Source organism: Pristis pectinata, chromosome 23 (assembly GCF_009764475.1).
Source record: "Pristis pectinata isolate sPriPec2 chromosome 23, sPriPec2.1.pri, whole genome shotgun sequence".
Taxonomy (NCBI): domain Eukaryota; kingdom Metazoa; phylum Chordata; class Chondrichthyes; order Rhinopristiformes; family Pristidae; genus Pristis; species Pristis pectinata.
This window is the reverse complement of record NC_067427.1, coordinates 13,084,431-13,099,467: the sequence shown is the minus strand read 5'-3', so window position 1 is coordinate 13,099,467 and position 15,037 is coordinate 13,084,431. Positions and strand designations below refer to the sequence as shown.

The following is a 15,037-nucleotide window of genomic DNA, read 5'->3' as shown; positions in this document are numbered from 1 at the left end:
CATTAAATGCCTTCACAAAGCTCACAAAGTGTTTTGCAATAGAAAGAATTTCTAGCACGGATTATTTGCCAATGAGAATTGAGCAAAGAACAGAAATTGTAGTTTGAATTATTGGGGGACAGGAGCAATTGATTTAAAATTATTGATATAAAAATCATGACTGAAACTCCTCATCCATTGAAATCCACATCAGTCAAATGTAAAGAAATTCAGAGCATAATTTCAGAGTTGAGCACTATTTATCTTGTATAGATAGATCTTGTATATCTTAGCCACTCCATTGCAAAGCTGCTGGTTATTTTTGCCTGGAGACTCTTCCTGGAAGCTTTTAATTAGATAGTTAATTCTGCTGTTTTTTTTAAAAAAAGTCCTCTTCTTTCTGCACTTAATAAATCAAGGAATCCGCTTACCTGCAAGTTAACAATAAACAAAGAAATGCTCTCAGCAGATTGAAAAGCGACAATTCCTTATGAGTTAACTGGAAATTTTTGGAGATTGCCAGAAAGGAAGAATTGGCCATAAGCTCCAGTTTTACTATACAAAGTATCACGCACATCAACAGTACAATGATATCTGCCTAGGGACTTGAAGATTGTCCAAATGTAGGTCCTGGCACCAAGCCCAGAGATCTGAGGCAGTCTGTCTTATTTGAGTTTGGAATCCTCTTTGGCTGTTTGGCATTCTGAGGCTCATTCAGCACGCAAGAAGGCCACTTGGCCTGTTGTTCCCATGCTGGCTCTTAGTAAGAACTTTCTAATTAATCCTGCTCACCTTTTCTTTCCTCCAGCCCTGCAAATGTCTCGCCGTGAAGTACCCAACCAATTCCCTTTTGAATGTGACTACTGACCCCGCTTCCAACACCCAGTCGGAAATAAATCCAAAATCACAACCCGAGGCAATGCAAAGTTTCTCATTTCCCATTTAATTCCTTGGCTCAGTCACCTCTGATCGTTGACAGTAGAATAAAAACAGAAGAATGCCGGAAATATTCAGCAGGGCAGGCGACGTCAGTGGAGAGAGAAAAACAGTGAACGTTTCAGGTCAGAGACCTTTGTCCAGACCTGAGATTATGGGTGACGGGCCATGAAGAGGGGTGTGTGCCTGTGTACTCTGATGGGACATTCAGCGAAGTACCCAGCCTAATCTGCCAGCTGATTTTTGTTCAGTTACTGTTGGATGGTGTCATTAGGAAAGTAGAATGTGAGCCTCAGTGAGTTGGGCAGCCTTTATCTAACTGGTGCTGCATTTCAGAGGAGGGATTATCTTTTTGCATTGCTCCTGGTTTCATGTGTTGGATTCTATATTAAGGGATGTTCACGTCTTTGATGCCCGGAACCCCTGCCATGGTTACTGGGAGCACTTGGGTATATTGACATTATGTTTGGTCTCTCATTCACTCCTGCCTGAGTCCGAGTCCCCTGCCCCTGGTGAACACAGTGAAGCTATTCCATTCCATTTCATGGCCCACGGGGAAAGAATTATCCCTGATATTGGAAGCCTGATCAAGGAAGAAATATGTTCCGGTTCTGATCTCACTGTCCCAGGTAGCACCTTACAGCAGTGAAGTATTTTTCTAAGTGCAGTCACTGTTACATTGTAAGAAGTGTAGCAGTCAATTTGTGCACAGGAAGATGCCACAAATAGCAGCGTGTCAAAGGCATGTTAATCACTTTCAGAAACGTTGATTAATATTTGGTCCTGGGGAATATAGTCCTGCTCTTCACTGAGTAATGTTATCAGGTTGTTTGTATCTCTCTGAGAGAGTAGATTATTGGGAATCTACTTCTGGGTAGGACAGGAGACATTTGGCTTTGTTTCAGAAATTGTGATGGACTAAAATGTGCTGAGTGACTGACTTGCCCACAATTAGTGTGCAGTTGGAGCATGGACCCCTGTGTGTCCTGGTATCGTGTGCATGATTCATTGACTGGTTGCCCCAATAGAGCCGTGGGACATTGATAGAGTTCTTTGAAGAAACACTATGTGCTGCGGATATTGGGGAAACCAGTGAATGTACTGTATTGAAATTTCCAGAAGGCATTTGATAAGATGCTGCATCGAAGGTTATTGGGGAAAAGAAACATTGATGGTTTTGGAGGCAACATCTTAATCTGGATAGAATGTTGGCTGGTGAACAGGAACCAGAGTGTACGCATAAATGGTTCTTTTATTTTTGGTTGGCAAGAAGTGATGGGTGCTTTATCCCAGGGATCAGTGCTGAAGTCTCAGCTTTTTACAATTTACATAAAAGACTTTGGGTGAAAGTGCCAAATATGGTTGCTAAATTTGCCAATGACACAAAGATAGATACGGATGTAAATTGTGAAGAGATTATAAGAGATATTGATAGGGTAAGTGAGTGGGCAAAGACCTGCAGATAGAATATAAGGTGGGAAGGTATGAAATTGTCCATTTTGGCAGGAAAAATTAAGAAAGGAGTATTTTATCTAAATGATGAGAGACTGCAGAGCTGTGAGGTGCAGAGGGATCCAGCTGCTCTAGTGAATGATTCCCCAATGGCTAGTATGCAGGTACTGCAAGTAATTAGCAAAACTGACAAAATGTCCTTGTTTATTGCCGAGGGAATTGAATACAAAAGTAGAGAGGTTATGCTTTAATTATGGAGGGCACTGGTGAGACTGCTTTCTAAGCTATTGTGGTCTCCTCATTTAAGGAGGGATGTTAATGTATAGGAAGCAGAAGGTTTACTAGACCAGTACCTGGGAAAAGTGGGTTGCCTTGTGAAGAAACATTGGAGAGGCTGGGCTATTGTACGCTGGAGTTTAGAAGAATGGGATGGGACTTGATTGATACAAATAAGATTCTGCATGGTCTTGACCGGGAGGATACGAGAAGGATGTTTCCTCTTGAGGGAAAATTAGAATTTTTTTTTCTCTCAGGGTTGTGAATGTTTGAAAATTTCTTCTTTGAGAGGTTGTGGAAGCAGAGTCTTTAAATATTTTTAAGACAGAAGGAGATGGATATTTGATTAGCAAGGGAGTGAAAGGTCACCACATAGGAATGCTGAATTGAGATTACATCTGGATCAGCTACGATCTAATTCAATGGTGGCAGAGGCTTAAAATGCTGAATGACCTAATCCTGCTCCCAATCAATATGTTTACATGGGACCTAATTCATCCAAGCACTTAAATGTTGATGATGGGGGGGAAGCATCAGTTGGCAAACGGACAAGTTCACGTGAAGCTCTGATTATCTGTACTAGCTTCTGTCATCATCAGTGGTTACACTCTGCTCCTGAGTAAGATGGTTGTGGGTCAAAGCTACAAGTCAGAGACTTGAGTGCCTCAGTGCAGTGCTGAGCTCCCAGAGGAGCTGTATTTTGAACTGAACATCAGACTGTCATCCTGCCTTGACTAAAGTTTGGATCCCCTCTCAGGGCTCTAAGTTGCCCGTTGGTGAGATCAATACTACTCCTAGAGCCCCTTCTGAATTGCATAACTTCCCCTGGCCCTGCCATCCTCCAACGCTGGCCCCTTGCTCATCCCTGTATCCACTAGGCCACCATTAGTGGCTGTGCCTTTAGCTCCAAGGCCCAAGCTCTGGAATTCCCTCCCAAAGCCTCTCCTCTTTTCCAATGCCTCTTTTAAAACTTACGTTTTAGACCGGGTTTCTGGCCCCTGCCCTATGAACCCTGCATGCTGCTCAGTGTCATTCCATTTCCCAGCGCTTCGTGGAGCAGCTTGGGACATGTTGCTGTATCAGTGCAAGTTATAGAGTTACTCAGCACAGAAACAGGCCCTTCGGCCTAACTGGTCTGTGCTGACCAAGATTCCCATCTAAGCTAGTCCCATTGGTCCATATCCCTCTAAACCTTTCCTACCCATGTATCTGCCCAAGTGCCTTTTAAATGTTATTAATGTACCTGCCTTAATCATTTCCCTGACTGCACACGTCGCTCTATACAAAGACCAAGGAAGTTAAAATCGCCAGGGCTACTGATTTTGACTTTTACTGACCCCCATCTTTCTCCTTGGTTACTTACAAGTAAGAAGTGTGGGTAAAGTTGTGTATTTCATCCACTGGTCACAACTGAGCAGAGGCATAGAATGGAACTGGAGGTAGGGGAACAATGTGACTCTTATTTTCTGTGTGGATTCTGTATATAAAGTGCATGGGAGGGGCACTCTAATCAATTTGTTGGCTCTAAGTGCAGCAAGTGCGTGGTTACCATAGCAGGAACTGACATCAGCCCCTCGGTGGAAGGGTTCTTTACAGCCAAGACAATGACCCCGAGCCACATTTATGTTTTTTTTATTGCAGCTCTCCACAACCTTGCCTGAAAGCAGGAGGGAGCAGGGATCTGGGAGAACAGTGTTCAGTAGCATCAAATGTAGGGCAATGGACCTGATTCATTGATTTTTTGAAATTTCCATCACCGTTGAACCCTCTTAACCTGTCACTGACCTTGAAGACCTTGAGGTAAATGCCCAAATCGAAGAGAGGGTGAGAGGTTGGCAGGGGCAGGGACCATGGGGCTCCAGCCCTTGGTCTCGTGTCCGGTTCAGAAGTAGCCAGCTCTCTCTGGTCCAAAGGTTTTATCATCGTGCAGAAAGAGTTGTTGAGGATCATTTGAATTTTGCGGGATATCAGACCAGTTGTCCCTCACAGATCCCTCCCAATATGTCCATACTTCTTGCTCGCTATATTGGTTCCATCCTTGTGCCAGCTCTGCGCAAGGCCATTGTAGAGAGCCCCCCATTGCCAGCCCCATGGAAAGTAGAACTGGAGTCCCACCCCTTCGTTGGCCCCACTTAAAACTGTAACCCAGCCAGCTGAGGTCTGGCATCTACTGAAAGATGCTGCTGTTAATTTTTATTGGAACCACCCGATCCCGAAATGATTGAACTTTACCAAATTCAGACGCACACTCAATTAATTCGAAACCACCTTGAACGATGTTGGTCCTGATGCAGGGTTTTGACCCGAAACGTTGACTATTCCTTTCCTGCTACAGGTGCTGCTCGACCCACTGAATTCCTCCAGAAGATTTTTGTTGTTCCAGATTCCAGCATCCGCACTTTTATTTCACTAAGGTGTATGGGTATTTTCCACTGGGGGGGCGACCTTGGCCCAATTCAAAGTTGGGTGTGTTCCCATAGTTAGAGTTTGTCACAGCACCATTTTTACACTAGGCCTGCTCTGCATCCACTGATTGTCCTGTCAATGATGGAGGCGGAATTGACATCAGTGGGCCTGCTATGTAACATTTCACATCGGAGTTGACTGAGGGAAAGGGTCTTCCTCAGTGGGAGTCTTTTCGGGCGGGATGGTGGAGGGGGACGGGGAGATTTTTTTTACCTTTTTGGAAATTCTGGATGTGAAAATGTGTGCACAGTCCACAGCTGCTGCCTCTTTCTGTTTAATATGTTTTCCTGCCAGAGGTTTTGTATATCTGAGGAGATGTGTTTTGTTGCACTGCTCAGGATTCCTGGGCATCCCAAAGTGTTTTACAGCCAGCCACGTACTTTTGGAGCTTGGGGGTGTTTTACAGTCAGCCTTTGGAACTTGACACTGTTGCAGGGCTGGAAATGCAGCAGCGGTTTGCACACAGCGAGCTCCCATAACCTGTGGGTGGAGAGCAAAGTTATTGTCCTGCCCCATCTTCACATAGTGGAGGGATCTTTTATGGGGACTTAGTTTAGGTCTCATCTGAAGGTCAGCACTGTGGTACAGTGCTACTGCCTTGGTACTGTCCTGGGGTAACTGCAGTGACTGGGCTTACCACTAACTACCATGTTCTATGACTTTGCTGGACACTGGCTTCAGTTTGGACACTGGCTTCCAACCCAGACTGTTGGGTCAGAAGTCTCATCCTTCTGCTGATTGTTGGGTCCCAGTGAAAGCTGGTCCTGAGGCCGATCTTGGTGAACTCCACTCTGCTCCCACCAGGCCCGGCATAACTGTGACAAAAGGTGTTTCACTCACCAGGTAGTTGTTTTTTTTTATTCATTCATTTCTTGGATCTGGGTGTCACTGGCAAAGCTGACATTTATTGCCCATCCCAAACTACCCTTGAGGTGGTGGTGCTGAGCAGCCTTCCTGTACCTCTGAAGGTCCTCCCACAGTGCTGTTGGGGAGGGAGTGCCAGGATTTAGACCCAGCCATGATGTCAGAACAGAAATGTATTTCCGGCTCTCAAACTGTACAACTTGGAAGGGAAGCTGCAGGTGGTGGTGTTCCCCTGTGGTTGCTGCTTTCTCCATCGTGGTCAGGTCTGGAGTCAACTGACTCTCACCAACTGTGCAGCCAGCATAATCGAAGACCCCACCTGCCCGGGTCATTCTCTCTTCTATCCTCTTCCATCGGGTAGAAGATACAGGAGCCTGAGGGCACATACCACCGGACTTAAGGACAGCTTCTACCCCACTGTGATAAGACTATTGAACGGTTCCCTTATACAATGAGATGGACTATGACCTCATGATCTACCTTGTTGTGACCTTGCTCCTTATTGCACTGCACTTTCTCTGTAGCTGTGACACTTTACTCTGTACTGTTATTGTTTTTACCTGTACTACATCAATGGACTCTGTATTACTCAATGTAACTGCACTGTGTAATGAATTGACCTGTACGATCAGTATGCAAGACAAGTTTTCCACTGTACCTCGGTACAAGTGACAATAATAAACCAATACCAAATGGCCCTGGCAAAACACAAATTGAGCATCATTGAGCAGGTTATTGGTAAGTAAGTGCCACTTGATACCGCTGTTGATGACAGCTTCCATCACTTTGCAGATGATTGGCGGTAGACTAATTGGGGGGTGTTTAGCTGGATAGGACAGTTTCCCGCACAGGTAGATGTCAGTGTTGTAACTGTACTAAAACAGCTTAGCTAGAATTCTGGAGTGTGAGTCTTCTGTGCTACAGCTGAGATGATGTCTGTATCCAGTACTCTGAGACATTTCCTGATATTACGTGGCTTGTATGATGGTGGGAATCTCAGAAAGATGAGAGATGGATCATCCATTGGGCACTTGCTGAACATGACCGAGGAAGCTTCAACCTTGTCTTCAGCACAAAGCCGCCTTTGCGGGATTTGAACTCACGTCTCTAAACTTTTCATCTAGGTCTCTGGTCCAAGAACTAAACTACCACTCAACCCACTCGGTAGTAATCCTCCCAGTAAAATGTCAGCACTATTTGCAAAAGTGTGATACCACAGAGCAAAGCTTCAATATCTCATTCCTAAATGTAACACTTTATTCTCCATTCTGTTATTGTTTTCCCTTGTGGTCCCTCAATGTAATGAAGTGATCTGTATGGATGGCATGCAAAACAAAGTTTTTCACTGTACCTCAGTACATGTGACAATAAAAGTACTGACTGTTTCAGAATTCAGCTCCTTTAAAAGAAATCTAGTAAAGCTTATGGTTTTTACCTATATTTTGTTAGTAGTTCTAATTTTTGGAAGCTGTAAAAAAGAGAAGAGAAAGAAAATGTGAAGAGGAGATTCACAGAGACAGTTACAGAAGATTCCAGCAAGATAATTTTTGAAATTCATTGCCACAGACGGCTGTGGAGGCCAAGTCATTGGGTATACTTAAAGCGGAGGTTGATAGATTCTTGATTAGTGAGGCTGTCAAAGGTTACGGGGAGAAGGCAGGAGAATGGGGTCGAGAGGGAAAAATAAATCAGCCATGATCGAATCTGCTCTGCCATTCGATGGGCTGAATGGCCTAATTCTGCTCCTATGTCTCATGGTCTTAAACCAATTTATCCCAACTGGATGAGGTGGGGGGAAGCAGCAGCTGTGTATCAGCAGAGGGAGCTCTCGTGCATCTGTTCCCAATGGGACTTCAGCCTCATTCTCCCCACACATGGAATAAGCAGGATGCAAGGGGCAGGGGAGTACATAAATAACACGGCAAATTAATCTCCCAAGATAGCATCAAGAACTAGACATGTCCAAATGTGCTCTAACGTGTACTGGACAAAGACTTCAGAGACGAGGCTATCGGTTGCAAGTTTATAGTTAATGCATTGCTGACAATCTTTTAAAATCAGCCTCTTCATCCAGGCACGGTTGAAAGCTGGTGGAGTAATTGCATCTTGTAGTGCAGGAAGTTAGTGCACGGCAAGCTCCCAATACAGCAATGCGATGATGAACGGTGTATTTGATTTAGTCATGTTATTAGAGTCATGGAGTCATTGAGCCATACAGCACAGAAAACAGGCCCTTCAGCCCAACTTGTCCATGCTGATCAAGTTGCCTAACTGAGCTAGTCCCATTTGCCTGCACTTGGCCCACTTCCCTTTACACCTTTCCTATCCATGTACCTGTCCAAATGTCATCTAAATGTTGTAAATGTACCCACCTCTGCCACTTCCTCTGGCAGCTCGTTCCACATACCCACCACCCTCTGGGAAAACTTGCCCCTCGGGTCCCTTTTAAATCTTTCCCCTCTCACTCTAAACCTATGCCCTCTAGTTAGACTCCCCCTACGCTGGGGAACTGTGACCATCCACTTTATCTACTCTGCTCATGATTTTATTAACTTCTATAAGGTCACCCCTCAGCCTCCTACACTCCAGGGAAAACAGTCCTTGTAACTCAAACCCTCTAGTCCCAGCAACATCCTTGTGAATCTATTTTGTACCCTTTCTAGTTTTTTTTTATATAGATATTTTTACTTCTGATGTAGAAGGAGACTATTCAGCCCATCAAGTCTGTGCGGATTCTGAACAATCCCATTCCCCATTTATTTTCCCATAATCCACTCTCTCATGTCCTTTAAGAACCCTCTGATTCTGTCACCAGCCACCCACACCAGAGGTAAGTTACGGTGGCTAACAGCACATCTTTTGCTCATCATTGGATAAATAATATCTAGGACATTGGTGGAGAGGGGAGCAAGGGAGAATACAAGATAATTCTCTGGAACCTTTTATGGTCACCTGAGATGACAGAAGGAGTCTTGGTTAAATGTGGAGCGGAGTGGGAGAGACGTTTAAAGTTACAAATAGCACAGAGCAGGTGAGAGCACAGAAGGCTTTGGATCAGGATTGGAATCCAAGTACAAACTGTGATTAAATAAGGTTGTTGGAAGGCAAGTGCAGTTAGCCACATGGGGAGATGGTGTAGTGCTGGTAACTGAGCCCTGGTCTAAACAGGGGCATGTACAATATTTAATATTCCTGGGTATGAAGTATTCGGTAAAGATAGGGAAGGATGAAAATGGAGGAGAGATTCCAGCCTTAATTATCGAAAATACCAGAGAGGGAGTGAATCGGTACAACATTGGGATTACTGGCATACATCCTTTGGTGCTACTAACGTTCCACAGTGTGACAGGCGTGTGTGTGTGAATCGATTGTGTTAGTGAAAGCCTTGTCAGGGGCACAGTGATCACCTGCTGGGAGGGTGCAGGGCAGGGAGATCCCAGTGTCAGACCTGCCTGCCCATTGGAGCTCAGTTCTCCAGCCCACATCCTCACTTAGCCATCGATCCCTGAGAGTTCAGCAGCAGGAAGGAACCCACCCCATCCCCCATTCGAGCAGCAATACTTTCAGGAGGGCTCCTCCAGTATCTACAGATGAGTTGCTGGTTGACTTCTGATGTAAGTTGCTTCAATTCACAGGTGTTTGGTGTACAACTCCATGAGGGATTGGGTTATCTGCTCACATTGGGAGGATTCTACCTAAAGTGGGTGGATTCAGAGCTTTTCTCCTTGCAATGCAACACGTCTGGGCAAGGATGCAGCACACACACAAGGACTGGATTGTTATCAGGATGTTACCGAATGTGGAGATGGGCTTGTGAGATTGTTCAGTGTCCTTTAATTCAACATCATTCATGGATTAACTTGGAAACCCATTTTGTTTTTCTTTCTGTAGTCTTTTACCTGGATTAAATTTCATCTTTTTTTTTAAATTAACTTCAGCGTTTTCCTCTTTGACCACCTGTAAATCTTCTTTGAGCTTATATGTTCTAATCAATCCTTGCAGTTGGAAGAGTTAAGGTCCCAACACTCGTTGCTGGGGCCCTTCACTTCCCCTCACTCCCAGACTTCATGCTGAGATTGGATCTGTGAGGACGTGCCAATGGATGCAGCCCAGGCGCACACACTGCTCTTCTCACTTGGGATCAACTGTTGGTCTTTAACGTTCAGTGCAAGGCTGGGACCAATTGTTGGGGGTGCCTGTTCCTGCATCTCCCACCTGCTCCCCACCCACCACTCACCACGTGGTTCCTGTTCTATTTTAGGATGAGAAAGATTTAAAAGAGACCCGAGGGGCGGCAGCTTCACATAGAGGGTGGTGTGCATATGGAACGAGCTGCTGGAGAATGTAGTTGAGGCGGGTGCAATAACAACATTTAAAGGGCATTTGGATAAGTACATGGATAGGAGGGGGTTAGAGGGTAATGGGCCAAAAAAGGGGGGGCAAATGGGACGAGTTTACTTGAGCACCTTGGTCAGCATGGACAAGTTGGGCTGAAGGGCCTGTTTCTTTGCTGTGTTGCTCTGGGTCTCTGTGACTAGTTTCTTGGGACCTCCTGTCATCAGGTGTACCTCTGCCCCAGCCTAACTCCAAGCATTCACCACAACTCCTTTGCAGGAATGGGCTGGACTTTCAATGTTCACCTTATTCTAATATTCAGCAGTGGTTTCAGTTCATTTTCTTTTTGTTCCCTTCAGAGGCAGCTGCTGAGGAGACGCTACAGCTTACCGACAAGGCCACGAGACTACAGGATAGGCCGGAGCCACTTGTTCAGGTGAACGACAGCTTGTATTCCTGGGCTGCCTTGCATAACCAATCCCCTTGCTTGTTGAGAGTCACATGCTCACCCCTTGGCTAACCCTTCCTTCCATTTCGACCCTGCTGAGTGACAGGACAAGAGCTTGGGTGGCATGAATGTTACAGTATGAACCCTGTAGGCTGCTTATTAAAATAAACCTTCCACAGAAAGAGCAAGAAAGACATTCCCAGGAATCCATGTTGTTTGCCCACTAGTGAAATATTTTGAAAGTGTAGTCAGTCTTGTGATGTAGGACTGGTAGAAGGTAACCTGCACACAGCAATCTCCCTCATGCCCACAGAATGGAAAGACTGCATTTAGGTAGTGCTGTTTACTGCATTGCAAAGTGCTGTGCAGCCAATGAAGTGCTTTCAATGTGGAGTCACTGTAAGTAGGCAGCCATCTGCACACAGTGAGCTCCCACCAGTAACATTGTGATAGTGACTCGGTACAGTCAAACTCCGTTAATCCGCCACGCTCAGGACTTTGGTGCCGAACTGGCAGGTTTTCCAGACTATTGGATTTATTCCAGCTAATACTTCAACATACTTTTAATACACTGTTTTTAGATGTTACGTGGGTGTACAATAAATGATCTGGCAAACCTGGTAATCGCAAAGGGAGCGCGGTGAGCAGAACCCAGTGATTTCCAACCGAGCAAGGAGACGAGCTCTTGGTGTGTGGAATGTGGGAATTCCAAATCCCGGAGTGCTGGTGGGGGGAAGGGGGGGTGGGTCGGTTGGGGCGAGGGTAGGGTAGGGTCCTGGAGTGTTGGTGGGGGGATGGCAGGGGTGGGACCCTGGGTCCCTGAGTGCCGGGGGTAGGGTGGGTCACCGGGTGCTATATGGGGGGAGGAGGGTGGGATCCCGGGTTCCAGAGTGCCAGGGGGATGTTGGGACCCAGGGTCCCTGGGGGGAGGGTGGGAACCCGGGTGCCAGAGGGAGGGTGGGACCCTGGGTGCCAGGGGAAGCACGGACGTCAGTACTTACCCAGTGGCCAAACTGATAGGAATTCCAAACAATCAGATGGTGGATTATTGAAGTCTGACTGTATTTTGTCAGGTAATTGAGAGTGGCCGTTGGCCAGGAATGGCTTCCCTGAGAGAGTGCCTTGGCAACTTTTACCTCCCTCTTACAGAATAGGCAGCGGCTCCGTTTAGTACACAAACCAGCACCTCCATCAGAGCCTACTCAGTAATTCACTGCAGTGTCAGTGTCTCTCGAGTGGGTCTTGAACCCACAAGCTTCAGACTGGATAGAAAGAGTGCAGCCAGCTGAAGTATCCCGGGGAGGTGGGTCACGTTGTACCACGGGTTGAAGTGAGTCCGTGTGCAGGCAGTGATCAGGCCATCGGCTGGCAGGTATGAGCCGTGGGTGGGTGCTGGTGGCTGTGCAGCTGGCCTCTTTCAGCTGCCCTGGTGTTGTCCTTGAGAACAGGTACAGGTCGAGAGCGATTCCCGATGGAAAATCTATCTTTGAACCAACCAAAAACGCGGTGCCTTGACCTGGCCAAAGCCCAAGACCGGGAAGGAGCAGGGTTAAGACACATGCCTGTAGACTGCAGACACACACGGCTGTTTCGTCCAATGCCAGACCAGCGTAAGTGGCAGAAAATTCAAACCATATCAAACTGTGGGGACGGTCCCCACAGCTGCGTGCTGGCAGGTGAGCACTCTGAGGCCGGTGTAGTTTGCTTGTAGGGCCAAGGAGTAGGTCATTTATGGTCACAGCACTTTATTCTGCTTCAGAGCACATAGTATCTACACAGAGAGTAGAATGAAGTCTTCACATAGTTACAGATTTAGCACCAATTGTGAGCTTTGGAGACTCCAGCTGCATTCCTTCAGTGGACTCTAGATCCACGGTCAGATAGACGTTATGGTCGGCATGGGCAAGTTGGGCCGAAGGGCCTGTTTCCATGCTGCATGACTCTGGATTTGGCCACTCTGCTTCCTTTTTATTAACAGAGCAGTTGACAGAGACTTGGTCCAAGAAATACTCAGCCGATCGAGCAGCATCTGTGGAGCAGGAAACAGAGTTAATGTTTCAGTTCGATGACTTTCCACCAGTTCTGATGAAGGGCCATTGTGCTGAAAGGTTCCCTCTCCATGATGCTGCCCGACTGGCTGAGTGTTTCCACTGTTCTTTGGTTCTGGATTTCCAGCATCTGCAGTTTTTTGGATTTGACAGATACAGACCTCCCTGTTTACTCTTTCCAGTGACATGGTCACACAGCACTAGTTGCTGGACCCAACACATTGTACCCAGTTACCATTTTATACAGAGTTTCCTCTTTGTCTCCCTCATTAACTCATGCAGGCTCACATGTTCAAAGACCCAATGGGGAACTGAAGAGGGAGATAACTGATCTTAATTCCCCAAGGCCACCCTTTCTTTAAATTCTTTGAACCAACTTTGTGCCCATTTACTGCTGGGCTTTGTCACCTGTTCCATATTGTGTGTCTTCTCTCTGGAGATTGCAGAAACATTTGACTTGCATTTATTCTTTCACTTTTTCGTGTGTTCAGTGACAGCTATCAGTCTCCAGACAACCAGGTGGCTGGGAATAAAACATCCTTTTATTTGAGTGGACTCCGTGATTCGCTTTCAATTTCCCAGACTCAAGTGTGTATTTCCCTGGGAGCAGCAAGCTCCGAGCCCGTCACTGCATCGAGCACTCCATCACCAGAGTGATCTGTGGGAAATGATCTGGGGCAATGGCCATCCACTTTGTAATGCGCACAATGTCAGGTTGCTGACTATCCATCTGAGGAGGTTTTCGTGAGTAAGATAACACAGTAGTGCAGCTAATAGAGACATTGCCTCACAGCCCCAGTGACCTGGGTTTGATGCTGACTTCGGGTACTGTCTGTGTGGAGTTTGCATGTTCACCCTGTAAATGGTGAGGGTTTGCTTCGGAAGCTCTAGTTTTTCCCCAAGTCCCAAAGATGTGCGGGTTGGTAGGTTATTGCTTCTGGTATAAGCACAGGTTGTGCTGTAAATTGCCTCTAGTGTGTAGGTGGAATTGGTTTATTATTGTTACTTGTACCGAGGTACAGTGAAAAGCTTGCCTTGCATACTGGTCATACAGTTCAATTCATTGCACAGTTCTTTGAGATAGTACAAGGTAAAACAATACAGAATGCAGAATAAAGTGTCACGGTTACAGAGAAAGTTCAGTGCAGGCAGACAATAACGTGCAAGGTCATAACGAGGTAGATTGTGAGGTCAAGAGTCCATTTTATCGTACTAGGGAACCGTTCAATAGTCTTATAACAGCGGGATAGAAGCTGTCCTTCAGCCTGTTGGTACGTGCTTTCAGGCTTTTGTATCTTCTACCTGATGGGAGAGGGGAGCAGGGAGAATGTCCTGGATGGGTGGGGTCTTTGATTATGCTGGCTGCTTTACCGAGGCAGTGAGAAGTGTAGTCAGAGTCTATGGAGGGGCAGCTGATTTCCGTGATGTGCTGAGCTGTGTCCACAACTCTCTACAGTTTCTTGTGGTCGCGGGCAGACCAGTTGCTGTACAAGTCGTGATGCATCCGGATAGGATGCTTTCTATGGTGCATCGATAAAAGTTGGTGAGTGTTAAGGGGGACATGCCAAATTTCTTTAGCCTCCTGAGGAAGTAGAGGCGCTGATGAGTCTTCTTGACTGTGGCATCTACATGGTTGGACCAGGACAGGCTATTGGTGATGTTCACTACGAGGAACTTGAAGGTCTAAACCTTCTCGACCTCAGCACCATTGATGTAGACAGGTGGATGTGCACCGCCCCCTTTCCTGAAGTCGATGACCAGCTGTTTTGTTTTGCTAACATTGAGGGAAAGGTTGTTGTCATGATGCCATGTCACTAAGCTCTCTATCTCCTTCCTGTACCCCAACTCATCTTTATTTGAGATGCAGCCCACTATGGTGGTATCATCTGCAAACTCGTAGATGGCGTTAGAGCAGAATATGGCCACGCAGTTATGCGTGTAGAGGGAGCAGAGTAGTTGGTTGATAGAATCCAGGGAGGAGTTGATGGGAATGTGAGGAGAATAAAAATGGGATTAGTTTAAGTGGGTAGTTGATGGTCAGTACAGACTTGGTGGACTGAATGGCCTGCTTCCTCACTGTATGACTCTATGACAGCATCCTACACCCTCAGCCTGGGGTGGTGATAGGTCCAATAGTAGTGCCCTACAACCCCAGCCATTCAAACCTTCTCCCAATCTATGAATAATAAACAGAAGGATGCCTCAGATTGGATGACGAGTGCCTGGCCTCCAA

At 46.3% G+C, this 15,037-nt stretch overlaps 1 protein-coding gene across 1 annotated transcript in view; it reads left to right on the top strand.

Moving 5' to 3' along the window:
- Positions 1-15,037, top strand: part of LOC127582049 (adenylate kinase isoenzyme 1-like) — a 102,074-nt gene that overhangs the window by 44,410 nt on the left and 42,627 nt on the right. The window contains exon 8 of the mRNA XM_052037005.1: positions 10,668-10,744. Within this exon, the coding sequence (XP_051892965.1) occupies positions 10,668-10,744 (77 nt within the window). The remainder of the gene's footprint in view (positions 1-10,667; positions 10,745-15,037) is intronic.